The following is a 13,361-nucleotide window of genomic DNA, read 5'->3' as shown; positions in this document are numbered from 1 at the left end:
ATCGTTGTAAATGATAAGCGGTAGAAAATGAATGAATGTTGGTGGAAGGGAGCTATTATGAGCTTCTGCAGAAATGTATTGGAGGCAATGATTTACCTGCTTTCAAGTATCAATACTTTATTCATGCATCACTCCACATGATGTTTGTCTTTTTCAAACAGCAGAATAGGATTCACTGACACTACTGATGTCCATTAGTTTGAGAGGAAATAAACAGTGCATCATGCTGAAAGATAATACAGCAAAGAGTCATTATTTTAAAACAAATATTTTAGGTCAACATTTACACTATGTCAAAGGTGTCTTTTGACATCTTTTTGGATAAAATGTGCTTTAACTACAATATGAATGAAAACATTAACACATTGCCAAATGTATTAAGATGTTTGGTTGACAGCTTCATGTAACCTGACAATCTTGGGCAGTCAATGTGTATGAGGATTCACATGAATTAGGTTTGATGTAAGCAGATAGTTATCACTCTGGAATGTATTCACTGTTTGGAATGAAATATGCACAGTAAACAGTCATACATGTATCCTTACAAGACCAACTACAGTTACAGTATATCATGCTTTAAATACATTTCAAGTTACAGTATGTGCTGACAGGTAATGTCAGGGTAAATAACCCTGACATTTTGGATGTCAAAAAGACATACTTAGGGGACCTATTATGCTTTTTCCACTTTTCTGACCTATAAATGTAGTTAGAATGTTGTGTTCTCGTGTTAAACGATGTTTCAGATAATGAGGTTTGTGCATTTGGAAGTGAGATCTGAAAGAAGTTTGGGATGGCTCAAAGCGCTCGGTTTCAAAAGGCGTGGTAAAACTGCCTCTTTGTGATGTCACAATGTCACAGAGGATCACTATTTCGCTTGTACTTCCATATAAGTGACTTCTGTATGAGATAATAAAGGCTCATCATCATATGGTTCTTAGTTAAGGACTTTGGGCGTGTGACCAATCACAGCGGAGTGGGCATGCCTGGAGGCGGGCCGTGGGTGGAATAAATTGAAACAGTTTTGGCAGGAGGCGCAAATCAAAGTAAATACAGCGGGAGATGTGCAGATTCTGCAAAATCTAGTTTTCTGTGCGGGTTATTGTGTGTAGCTGCTCTACATGAAACCACAACTCAACACAAAGGGTTGAAAAATTAGCATATTAGGTCATGTGGCCAGCACTTAATATGTAGCATCTTCATCTTTACATTTCAATACCAGATTGCTGTGGGGTCTTTATGTCAAACAAATTTGAGGCTTTTAACTCCTGTTTGTAATATGCAGGAAGATAAACAATGTTAATGTCATTGCTGTGCTTCCTCTATATTGACACATAAAGTCCCTTTGGCATCATGGCATCTTTAAGCATCTGTTGTGTCTCCATCATGCTTTCGCTCGGTCATCCGGGCACACCGTGGACATGTTGTTGAGTTATCATAGTAACAATCTCTAAAAAGAAACAAGACAATTACATGTTACCTATTGAACACATTTTGATTCAGCATATTCAAGCATAACATATCTCGACTTGGCAGCAAACTATTTTATAACAAGGATGAAGAGTCTTGAACCAGTCATGATGTGCTGTATATATCACTATTGACAGTTACTATGGAACCCATTATGTCATTGTATGGTCATATCACCTCGTATTTCGGTATGTGACAAAAAATAAATAAAAACACAAAATAAAAAAAACTTAAATTATATTAGGAAGGCAGGAAGTGAACCAATATAACAGTTACTGATTGTAAAAGTAGCAGATGGAGGGGTAGGAATTAATAAGCTTTGCTTCTTTCTACTCATTTTGGACATGTGGAACTGTGAACTGATTATCTGATGCACTCAATTGTAATCTGATGCATGTTCAAATGAAATTAAACCATTACCATTACCATAACTGACTGCTTTAAAGTCTGCAGAGAATTGAAACAAAGTAAAACATTTGATGTAATTATTCCAAAGCCAACACACAAACTGTGGGAAAAGGAATGGGCAGAGGTTTAGCTGGAGATAAAGTATTTCCTTGGCTGACTATTGATGACAAACCTGTGAAAGACGGCGGAGCAGTCATGGCAAACTGAGGTGTGACTGTCAAAGGGGAAGAGGATATCTCCCTCTTTACACAACTCACACACAAAGCCTTTGGCCTGGCAACGCTGCATGGAAACAAAGAAAAAATGTCAATTATTGTGGTCAATTGGTTCCTACAGAACTGATCATGATAAGTTAATTTCCAAGGTAGGATGCAATATTAATAAATGCAGTATTTCATCACAGAATACACGTCACAGGAACACCATATGACCACTCTAAGACAGCAAGTCAGCAGCAAAAGGGTCAGGACACGAAAAACTAACTTTGATCTGTTAAAGGAACTGTTTGGAATGAATGCTATACCAAATGATCCTCATTGGATGAAGGTAATGTAAGGTAATGTAAGGTAATGTCTCGTCATTGTTACATTACAGTCAAAACTAAGTATCAATATATTTCTAAAGGCAGATGTTCTGGTACATCAGACTTCACTAAACTGTTAGGATATACCCAACTGTGGTTTGTGAGTGGAAATTACTTTTGTGTGAAATGGTACAAAAAAAGTGCTTTTGCACTCACATCGCAGTCCAGCTTGATGTGTTTTGCAAATGTGGTATGAACTTCAGTGAGCGAACAGCTGAGTCGACCACTGGAGATGTCGATCAAATCCTGTAGTGAGTACATATCATCGTTCTCCACAAAGTGCTGGCGGTCCTGAAGCTGACATCAAAATACCGGTACAAAGGAATCCAAGTTAGTGCATGCTAAGAGTGTAGCGTAGCTGACACACACAAAAACACTTTTTAATCAAGCTTGATAAACAGTCCAAAAAAATTGGAAATGTGTTTTCCAATAAGGCTTTTTTTTTACAAATACAAATATAGCAATTATTTAAAGAATTTCAACTATATATATCTTTCAACTAATAGTGTTCAAGAAGCAAGCCTGGGAAAACATTTACATGTTTGGCTTACATCTCTTGTTCTCTAGATGTCGCTGTTGTTCAAACCTTACTGCCTGACAGATAGATAGATAGACTTCCTTTATTGTCATTGCACAAAAACACAGTAGTGAAATTGCCAACGAAATGTCGTTGCCTGGCTCCCATATAACAGACACAAAAGAAGATAAGTAATAATAAATAATAACAATAATAATAATGTGGAGAATAAATAGACACCAAATGTGAACAACATAATGTAAAGTGCAGCGTGAACAGTAAATTGCCCAAATAATTTAAATAATTAAAATAAATAATAATAATGTAAGTAAGATAGAGGGGCTTATTTGGCATTGAGCAGTCTGATGGCCAGGGGGAAGTAGCTGTCTCTGAACCTGGTCGTCCTACAGCGGATGCTGCAGAGCCTTCTCCCCGATGCCAGGCGAGAGAACAGTCCATGCTGGGGGTGTGTGGGGTCAGAGCAGATCCGATGGGCTCTTGATACACACCGGCTGTTTGCTACTTCCCTAATGGGGGGGAGCTGGGTCCCGATGATCTTCTCCGCTGTCCTCACCACTCTCTGCAGTAACGTCCAGTCCGAGGCCTTGCAGCTCCCAGACCAGACGGAGATGCAGTTGGTCAGCAGGCTCTCGATAGTCCCTCTGTAGAAGGTGGTAAGGATAGGAGGGGAGAGGGAGGCTCTTCTCATCCGCCGCAGGAAGTGCAGTCGCTGCTGTGCCTTCTTCGCCAGAGCGGAGGTGTGGAGTGACCAGCCGAGGTTGTCCGTGATATGCACCCCCAAGTACTTGGTTGTGTTCACAACTTCTACGGCTGTGTCGTTGATGCTGAGTGGAGTGTGGCTGGGTCTGGATCTCCTGAAGTCGACGATGATCTCCTTTGTTTTGTCAACGTTCAGGATCAGGTTGTTCGCCTTGCACCAATCCACAAGGTGTCGCACTTCCTCCCTGTAAGCCAGTTCGTTGTTGTCCTGAATGAGGCCCACAACTGTTGTGTCGTCCGCGTACTTCAGGATATGGTTGCTGCTGTACTTGGGGCGACAGTCATGGGTCATTAGGGTAAACAACAGGGGGCTCAGAACACATCCCTGGGGTGAGCCGGTGTTCAGGGAGATGACACTGGATGTGTTGTCGCCCACTCTGACATACTGGGTTCTATCTGTGAGGAAGTCAAGCAGCCAGTTGCACAGGGAGGTCTTGAGGCCCAGCGGCTCCAACTTGCGTACCAGGTCCTGGGGGATGATCGTGTTGAATGCTGAGCTGAAGTCTAGGAACAGCATCCGTACATGGGTGTTTTTCTTCTCCAGGTGCTCCAGGCTCAGGTGGAGAGCGGTGGAGATGGCGTCTTCAGTGGAGCGGTTTGGCTGGTACGCGAATTGGAAAGGGTCGAGTGATGGGGGGAGTATGGAGGTGATATGGTCCTTAACCACCCTCTCGAAACACTTCATAATGGTTGATGTGAGTGCAACAGGCCGAAAGTCGTTCAGACATTTAATAGATGGTTTCTTGGGCACTGGAATTATTGTGGCGGACTTGAAACACGGGGGGACTACAGCTTGGGCCAGTGAGGTGTTGAAGATGTCTGTGAGCACGTGGGCCAGCTGGTCTGCACATTCCTTGATCACCCGTCCTGGAATGGCGTCTGGGCCTGCAGCTTTCCGCACGTTGACCTTCCTCAGGACTCTCCACACAGCAGCAGTGTCAAACTTGACTGCCTGTTCATCTGGGTGGGGGGTAGCCTTCCTCGCAGGGTTATTGTTCAGAGCCTCAAACCTTCCGAAGAAGTCATTTAGCTCATTGAGGAAGCTGATGTCATTCTGGCAGGATGCAGGTCTGGCTTTGTAGTCAGTGACAGTCTGGATGCCCTGCCACAGTCGTCTGGTGTTGCCGGAGTCCTGGAAGAAGCTTTGGATCTTCCGGCTGTGGGCACGCTTTGCCACTCTGATGGCACGGTTCAGATGTGCCCTTGCTGATCTGAGTGCCATCACATCACCAGATTTAAACGCAGCATTGCGTTCTCTTAGTCTTTCACGCACCTCCTGAGTCATCCAAGGTTTCTGGTTGGCCCGTGTGATGATCGTCTTGGTGACTGTAACCTCCTCCATGCACCACTGTATATAGCCTGTTACAGATGCAGCATACTCCCCCACATTGGTGTGTTGGTTGTATGTTGCAGCTTCTCTGAACATGTCCCATTCGGTGCACTCAAAACAGTCTTGCAGTGCAGACATAGCTCCCTCTGGCCACACCCTCACCTTCTTCACAGCAGGCTTTCCCCTGGTGAGCAGGGGCTGGTATGCTGGAATTAGCATAACAGATCTGTGATCTGAGGAGCCAAGGTGTGGGCGGGGGACGGCAGCCCTTGTCAAGATCAGCTTCTGCTAGGGAGACTATGTTGAAGGAGTACTTAATTACTTCATTACATTTGTCCCAGGGGCATAATATATTATGCATAATATTCATAAAAAAATGTATGTATACTGTATGCAAGTATTTTTTAGCCTTTTGTCCGTGTCAACACTATATTATTGTTCTGCAGCAAGTCATGAAATCCAAAAGTAAACACATTGGCCGCATATTTTTTTACTCCAGTCTCTGATAAAAGACCAATATTCAGGTTATATATATTTGTTTCGATGTGAGCCACCTTCTTTGTTTCATGTGACGTCTAAGCCCTGTAGTTGCCCCCTGCACAACGAAGTATGAATGAGCATTTTTCTGCTTAGAGTTGTTTGGATTATTTGGATGATGTTTGGCAAGCCAAATTAAAAGCTCTGTTGGGCCGGATATGGACCACAGGCTGCCTATTTAGGACCACTGTTTTATTTCTGACCTGGAGTAGCAGCCGAGCTTCCATGGCCTCCTTGCAGGTAATAAAATAGGGTTTCATCAGTAGAATATCTTGGCGAAGTTTCTATGACGAAAAAAAAAGCGAACACAAAGTTCTCATTTCATTATTCCTGAGAAGGTAATGGCCTCTCTCTTTCATGAGTGAACATAATGCAGTGAACAGCACATGTATATTAAGAACATTGTTATGAAAGTGCAGTAACAAAATGACCATCTAATGCAATTATTGTTAGAGGGCATCCATAGCTAAAAGTGCACATGTGTTATTTGATATACAGTACACTGAGGAAAATTGATTGGCTGCCAACTCACCCTGATCTCAACCAGTTCTTCCACAAAGTTAAACAGCAGTGGGTTCACTTCTTTCAGCTTCAGCACAGGCCTTGACATCATCAGGGCCAAGTAGCGCAGGGAGGATCGACAAACCTGGGTGGAAACATTTATTATTATCTTTTTACATGATGGCCTCCTCTATAGACTGTCAGTGCGAATCATATGACTGCTCTTAGAAGAAGAGTCATGTAAGAAGAACTAGGTCAGACGTTGTTTAAGTTCTTCTAATTGGCAAATGCTTCAGAAAAGACCATGTAATTCCATAATAAATACATCTTCATCACATCTGGCTGACTCACTCTTAGTGACATATCAGTGATATGTTTTGCACACCATATAAATGATGTTTGGAAAGTTGATTCTTCATCTGTTCTTGCTTTATCTTAAATGCCCACCTCACCTACACTATCACCTCTATTTTCTAAAATGTAAAGTATTTGTAGATACCTTGCGAGGTTCAAACTCCCAGTTGTGGATGACTCGAGCAGGGACGATAGCTGTGTCATTCCAGTGGCACGTGCTGCAGTAATACTGGCCTGTGTAGTCACACTGTCTGGCCTCACTCGGAACACCCCCTAACATATTAATACCACAGAGTACAGCAGAACATTAGATAAAGGACTCATTTTGCAAATATGTATGTCTAAACCTCAAGATTATTATATTCTGCACAGCGCAGTCTGATTTGACACTCACTGAATCAGATGTAAAACTTTGCACATAAACAAATCACTGAAATTGTGCAAAACAGTTCAAACTATTCATTCATAAGCTATTCATTCAAACTCAAGGTCCAGGTGGTTAGCATGAAGGCCACAGAGTCGGGAGATCGGGAAGACCTGGGTTTGATTCTTCGCTTGGGCATCCCTATGTGGAGTTTGTATGTTCTCCCTGGTATTCTCCCGGTTCTCTGGTTTCCTACCACATTCCAAAAACATGTTAGGTTAATTGGTGAGTCCATAGGTATGAATATGGATATAGAAAATTGAGGCCTATGTAAAGGCCCAAAAAGGCCAGCATTGCAAGTCCATTGAACAGGCACTGGGTATGGTGGAGGCTGGTTTGAGCTAGAGTGATAAATCCAGGCATATGGGCTGTCCCAAACTACAATTGCCACAACACCTCAGACTGAATAACAACTCCCGACCAGGATCGGAAAAAGGATGTGGAGCACCACTGTCAGGAACCACTTCTTCATCTTCTGGAACACAGTAGGAATCTTCGTCAGTGATGTCAGGATGTTCCCCAAAGACAAGTAATGGAATTTCATCACAGTGAGCTACAGGACGACGTGCTGATTCAAGATCAGGATACTTGAGGCTGCTTCGCTTTTTTTCTGTTGATCCCTGTCACATCAATAGCGCAGAAGTTGCAGTCACTGACATGTTTTGTCAGCTTCCTCCAAACCATGGGAATTCCAAACATCAGTCAACTCTTCTGCCTTTGGTCTACTCAGTGCATGACTTGCATACCATGTGAGGCGACCAAGCTTTTCCTGGTCACTAACTTTAATACCAAGATAAGCATGGTAAGTACGCGTTATGAAAGTTGGGACTAGATTCCTGTGAGGAACAATGGGTGTATTCACTGCTGATGTAGCAGAATACAAGATCTTCTAGTTGAAGCCATTTCATGCACCTGTACTGTTAGTACAGTTAGTCCTAAGTTGTCATATGCAAAATCTTCAGAATTCATTTATTGCCTAGTATTTTCAATTCTGGTCCGTAAAGTAATTTAATTACTGGGTTGCAAACATGTCACCCAGAGGTAGTTTGCGGTACTTCCAATGTTTGGATGGGGGGACAAACATTTAAATATGACCGCATACGCTACAGGATCAAAAACTTAGTCCCCGCTACTGCCCTTCAGTCAAATTTCTCTAAAAAAAACTAGCTGCAGGCAGTTTCTGTGGAGTAATTCATTCGGAAAAAAACTGCACACGGTAACATTTCCTTTCTTTTTTTTTGGATCAGTTCACAGCCAAATAGAATGGAGCCTTGTAATTAAGCAGTTTATAAACTCTAGATCATATCACACTATCTGAGCCGTTTTCTGCCATGTCATTGAGGTGCCAAGCGATTCAAATTGAAATTCTTCAGATAAAGGACGCATTTTTGCCGTGACTTGTTCCTTTTTTTTCAAATTAAGAATTAAGCTTGCAGGAATGTGTTAGTTTGACATATATTTTTAACAGTTATATAAATAGTTGGAAATGAGAATCAAATCCTGCAGCAAACTGTATGATATAAAGTTGAAGGAATGCTTTTCTTATATTAGGGTCTCTGCAAATAAAGACTTTTTAATACAATGTCAAAAGACACAAAGGAAAATTAGAGGCCCGTGGCACTGCACAGATGCTTTACTTCTGTTTTGTATTTGTTACAGCCTTCTCCAAAATCCTAAACAAAAGTGAAACTAAGCTTGTTATTGTTCATTGCAGTATTTGTTTTAAACACATTTTCTTTCAAAAATCATATTAAGGACATTTTATGGCCTAAAAGTCAAACTATTGGATTTTAGACTTTTAAGGCCCCATTGATACCTGGTTTATGCACAATGGCATAATGCACCGCAAGCAAAAAAAGTTCTCCAAAGGTTGTGGGATGGTTAGACAGTTCTATAATAAGAGCTACACCAGGAGCCCCCACGTCACCCCACGTCTCACGGACGCGGCGCTTTGAAAAGCTTTCAATTGGTGCAGCATTTGGGAGTGAGCACATGGCAGGTTGTGGTGAGTTTGAAGCTTGCGATGTGATGATCCATCAAACAGTGGTTACAAAGCCCTGGTCCCAACCCGCTGTACTTATAAGTGTGGGCAAAATTTGGGAATGAGTAGCGCCTCAGTACAGATTTGGGAGCATGCAGACACTATGTAGCACTTTTAGTGCAGGAGGAACTTTCGTTGTGTGCAGGGCTGCGTCGGGCTAAAACTGATGTGCAACTACTTCTGACTCCGGGGTACACCCTGGACTGGTCGCTAGCCAATCACAGGGCACATATAGACAAACAACCATTCACACTCACATTCATACCTATGGACAGTTTGGAGTCACCAATTATCCTAGCATGTTTTTGGAATGAGGAGGAAGCTGGAGTCCCCGGAGAAAACATGCACGGGGAGAACTCCACACAGAGATGGCCGAGGGTGAAATCGAACTCGGGTCTCCTAGCTGTGAGGCTGCGCACTAACCACTCCACTGCCATGCAGCCCTTAAAATGAATCGACACCTGCAATTTAGTTTTGTATCAGATCTGTGATTTGTATTTTTGCTCACTGCAGGGCAACAGGTTTGAACACTGTTACATCAACATTGGCACACTTTCCAGTTATACTCACTCAGTGAAATGGGTGTGCGACATTCTGCGCAACGGTAGTCTTGCCTATCAAGGCCGATCTCAGGACAGATGCTTAACTCATATTCAGACTGATGGCTGACTTTTGACCTCACACAGGGCTTAGTGATCAGGTTCATACATTTGCTATGGCAGCGGTAATAGCAACCTAAGAAAACAAAGTAAAATCTCAGTCGTGGTGTCTTTGATTTGGGAGCAATGAACAGTTGACATTCTGATAAATAATAACCAAATTAAATGTAAAAGTTGTCATCTGAATTAATGCTTATGTGTATACTGTACATACTACAAATAATCTCAATGAAGTGTCTGGTGAATTTATATCTAAGCGTGGATGTGTATAACTCACCTGTGCAGGTGTACCATGTTTGGATAAGGCCCCAGATGATAGCGCTACATTTATCACATGTTTGTTTTACACTCTTGCTCTTCTCCTTTGAGAATCGGTGCTCAAGAACCATTCTCAGGTTTGGCTCATCCTCATCAGGGTCCTTAAGGGGGCACATTAAAAAAAATACATGAAATACACACTCCTCAATTCATATGGCCTCTCTCATAATACTATTGACAGACATCAGTGGTTCACATTAGAACAACAGTCATATCATAATTAAAAACAAACTTACACATATTGTGATGTTTACAAGGTTAATGTGTTCTTTAGCTGAAGCGCTATTGATTAGATTACATTTTCAGAAACAATAAACCAGCAATCTGTTCAAAGTCTTCATATAGGAATGTGATATATATCATTCTCCTCTCAGGACCAACCTTCAGCTCCTGCAGTTTGAGCCGTAGGTGGATCAGTTTCACCACCGTGTCCTTTTGTCTTTCCGAGTGTTCTGGCAGCTCCAAGATCAACTTCTTACACTCCTCAATGGCCAGTTTCAACTGCTCTATGTCGGAGGCCACAAACGAACCCTGTAATATGTAACAAACCCAATAAAAGCATTAAAATCTGTCTGTTACCACTCATTTCCAACCAAATTAATTCAATAGTGTAAAAGCTGTTTACCACAGGTCTCGAGAAATGGTCCTCCGCTAAACCAAGGTCCATGGTTCTGTCTGAACTTTGAATTCTGGTCTCAGAAAACAGCTCCTGCCTCGCTTCTAACAGAGGAAACAGCAAAAGGTAAAACATGTCATTAAAAGTGCTTTACACCACATCGTCTGAACTTTGATACTCACCCCTTTGTGTCTTTAACATCACTGCGGTTACAAGCCATTACATAATTCGTCACATAGAACGTTATTATTATACACTTATTATATAGTGTCAAGTATTCAATACTGATGGCTTTAGGATAATATTTGTTGCTACTTAACATGGTGACATGCTGGTTTTATGTTGTTTTTATGGACATCCAAAGCAGCAGTGGCAGACTATACACTACAGGCATGGCCTAAAACCTAGGAACCAAAGTGGGTGTGAAAAATGACAATTAGCACAGAAATCTCCCATTTGCAAGTGCGCCTGAACGCCTCAGTGCAGAGCACACTTTCGAGCAGAAAGGAAGGAGACAGCATGAAGGAGTTCTATGAGCAAGTAAGTAAGTTTGATTATGTTGTGCATTAAGAGTATTTAATCTTAAAGATTCAATACCCACACTGTGAAAACCTGCCAATGTATGCGCGTCTCACGATGAGAGATAAGGCTTTATCGCTGGTTGTACGTATGTATGTTAGTTAAACTTTTCCTTTCAATTTTGTATCAAATTAATATGCAGACTTAAATCATCGCAATTGCATGAACAAAAGCAAAGCTACAAAGTTAAAAAAATAAACCAAAATAAATACCGAAGTATTTGTAATTTGTATGTGAATGTGGGAAGAAACCGGAGAACTCGGAGAAAACACACAGAGATGGCTGAATCGAACTTTGGTCTCCTAGCTGTGTGGCCTGGGCGCTAACCACTCGTCCACCGTGCAGTCCTCAAGAGGAAACAATGAAGGAGAAGACACAGAAGACAGGACTAACTTTGTCATTTCACTACCGTTGTTGGTTCAAAATGAAATACAGGAAGTGTAACAAAAGCAATGCTTACACTGACTTTTCATTTCCTGTATAGTCAGTCCACTTAATATCTTGATGAACATTCACAGTCCAGAGAAAGGGGTGGAATTAGAACTAAATTTGATACATCGGGACGACTGTATTGCTTTGTTCTTGGTTAGAGTATACTCCAATACATTTTTGTTTCACCCTATTGCTGCATATGTGAGCCATGTACCGCAAATCGTAATGTATCATGAAGTACCCTGATATTCCTGGTCTTAGTGTCATGTCATTAACATTACCTTGCTGTGGGAGGGTCCTGCCCTTTTGGAGAACATCATCCTCTTCCTCACTGCGATCAAAGGGATTGAGTCGAGTTTGGCGGAAGTGTGCCAGTTTCTCGTCATACTCCATTTCATCGGCTACATCTAAGTAGGACAAAGATGAGACACTGGACATGTGTCATATTTATTACATTCTTTCTCTATTTCTCACATTATGCATTTGTAAATGGACAACTGCTTAACTCGTGGAAGCAATTTTACGAGAGACCATTTATTGCTTCAGCATGATCCTGTTCTCACTCCAGTAACAGCTTTCAGAAATGTCCATGCTTAGTTAAGAAGCACAGCTGCTCAACTGCTTTCAGCGTTGGTATTTGGTGTGGAGTTTGATCATTTCAGACAGGAGATGGGCATACAAATTGATTCATTGTTAAGAAGTACATCAAACGTGTGTAAGTGATTGGTGATAAATTGATAAATCCTCTATCAACAGTGATGTGCATATTGTGTGGCATACTCAGACTTACTTCAAATGCCGAGATGTATGATGTCGTTAACAATAATTGTTGTCAATTGTCAGTCTTTGGATGACATCCTATAAGAAAATCATCATCTGTGGTTGTTTTTTCTTTCCGGGCTAGTCATACAGGTCTAGACTGTCATTAGATCTTAAACCAATACAGCATTTAAATGGAAGAGTGGCACTATTGCATGTTGGTTCTTGGTTAACATATTGAGATGCTATTGAGCTACACAAGAAAGTAAAATATTATACACTGCAGTGCATTCTACAACACTGCAATTTGCAGTGCATTGTGCACCATTGCAAACAACAATGATTAATATAAATAATAATGGTATTGCTAAATACCTGTTGACAGTGCCAATCTGTGTTGTCGGCAACATTACTGATTCAGCGGTTGCTCTGTTACTCATTAGATTACACATTAATATATATTCATAGATATATAGAATAATACATACAGTAAACGTCCCTAGTCATGTCTCAAAACAGATCATTGCAGAAAAGCATTTCTAAATTTAAAAATCGACAACAATGTGAGGCTGCCCAGAGATTAATGCTCACTAGTAACATGCACATGTACTTTTTGGTATTGACAGCACTGCATAAAAAGGTACACCATTTACGAGTAAAAACGTCACCATTTAGTTAATGAATGATCTACTCAGGAAAAGGCATCAATGCATGTCAACAAGCTAAAGCTACATAGCATAGCTGTTTACGCTAATGCGTTAGCTAATGAAACTGTCCCTGACATTAGTCAGACTAGTTTTAAGCTTACTTGTCATCGAGTCGGTAGTTCTTTATTGTCTGCAATTTTCGCGGCAGGTGGGGATGAATTTAGTTAGCATTTGTGTCCTTGCGCGTGTATGTCAGCAACAACACTAGGCGCAAGGCAATGGTAAAGTTTGATATTTTCATAAGATCCGGTCAATACTTTCAAAATAATGCAACGGCACATTAATTCATTCATTATAATACGATAAATACACACAATGACATATATATTTATATACTACATATCAC

General features: G+C 41.3%; 1 protein-coding gene across 3 annotated transcripts; it reads right to left on the bottom strand.

Annotated features, from left to right (window-relative positions):
- Nucleotides 1-94: 94 nt before the first annotated feature.
- On the bottom strand, nucleotides 95-13,262 carry def8 (differentially expressed in FDCP 8 homolog). 3 transcript variants are annotated; one of them, XM_058088745.1, is made up of 13 exons: nucleotides 13,117-13,236; nucleotides 12,340-12,407; nucleotides 11,831-11,956; nucleotides 10,548-10,642; nucleotides 10,304-10,453; nucleotides 9,882-10,023; nucleotides 9,516-9,680; nucleotides 6,626-6,753; nucleotides 6,158-6,271; nucleotides 5,829-5,909; nucleotides 2,618-2,758; nucleotides 2,051-2,160; nucleotides 95-1,450 (listed from the first exon to the last, which is right to left on the bottom strand). In XM_058088745.1, the coding sequence occupies exons 3-13, from the start codon at nucleotides 11,940-11,942 to the stop codon at nucleotides 1,363-1,365; spliced, it is 1,326 nt and encodes a 441-aa protein (XP_057944728.1). In that variant the 5' UTR covers nucleotides 11,943-11,956; nucleotides 12,340-12,407; nucleotides 13,117-13,236; the 3' UTR covers nucleotides 95-1,362. The 3 variants fall into 3 exon arrangements, with proteins under 3 accessions (XP_057944728.1, XP_057944729.1, XP_057944727.1); XM_058088746.1 differs by lacking the exon at nucleotides 12,340-12,407 and having other exon boundaries at nucleotides 11,831-11,979; XM_058088744.1 differs by lacking the exon at nucleotides 12,340-12,407 and having other exon boundaries at nucleotides 96-1,450; nucleotides 13,117-13,262.
- Between the last annotated feature and the right edge of the window lie 99 nt (nucleotides 13,263-13,361).

Source organism: Doryrhamphus excisus, chromosome 12, assembly GCF_030265055.1.
Source record: "Doryrhamphus excisus isolate RoL2022-K1 chromosome 12, RoL_Dexc_1.0, whole genome shotgun sequence".
NCBI classification, from domain to species: Eukaryota; Metazoa; Chordata; class Actinopteri; order Syngnathiformes; family Syngnathidae; genus Doryrhamphus; species Doryrhamphus excisus.
Note: the sequence above shows the minus strand (reverse complement) of the source record. Positions and strands in the feature narration are given on the sequence as shown.

Excerpts from the sequence above, each read along its gene's own strand:
- def8 (XM_058088744.1), bottom strand. Across the intron at positions 10,643-11,830 it reads CAGGACCCTCCCACAGCAAG|AAGCGAGGCAGGAGCTGTTT; the intron begins GTAATGTTAATG and ends TTCCTCTGTTAG. Across the intron at positions 10,024-10,303 it reads TCAAACTGCAGGAGCTGAAG|GACCCTGATGAGGATGAGCC; the intron begins GTTGGTCCTGAG and ends TGCCCCCTTAAG.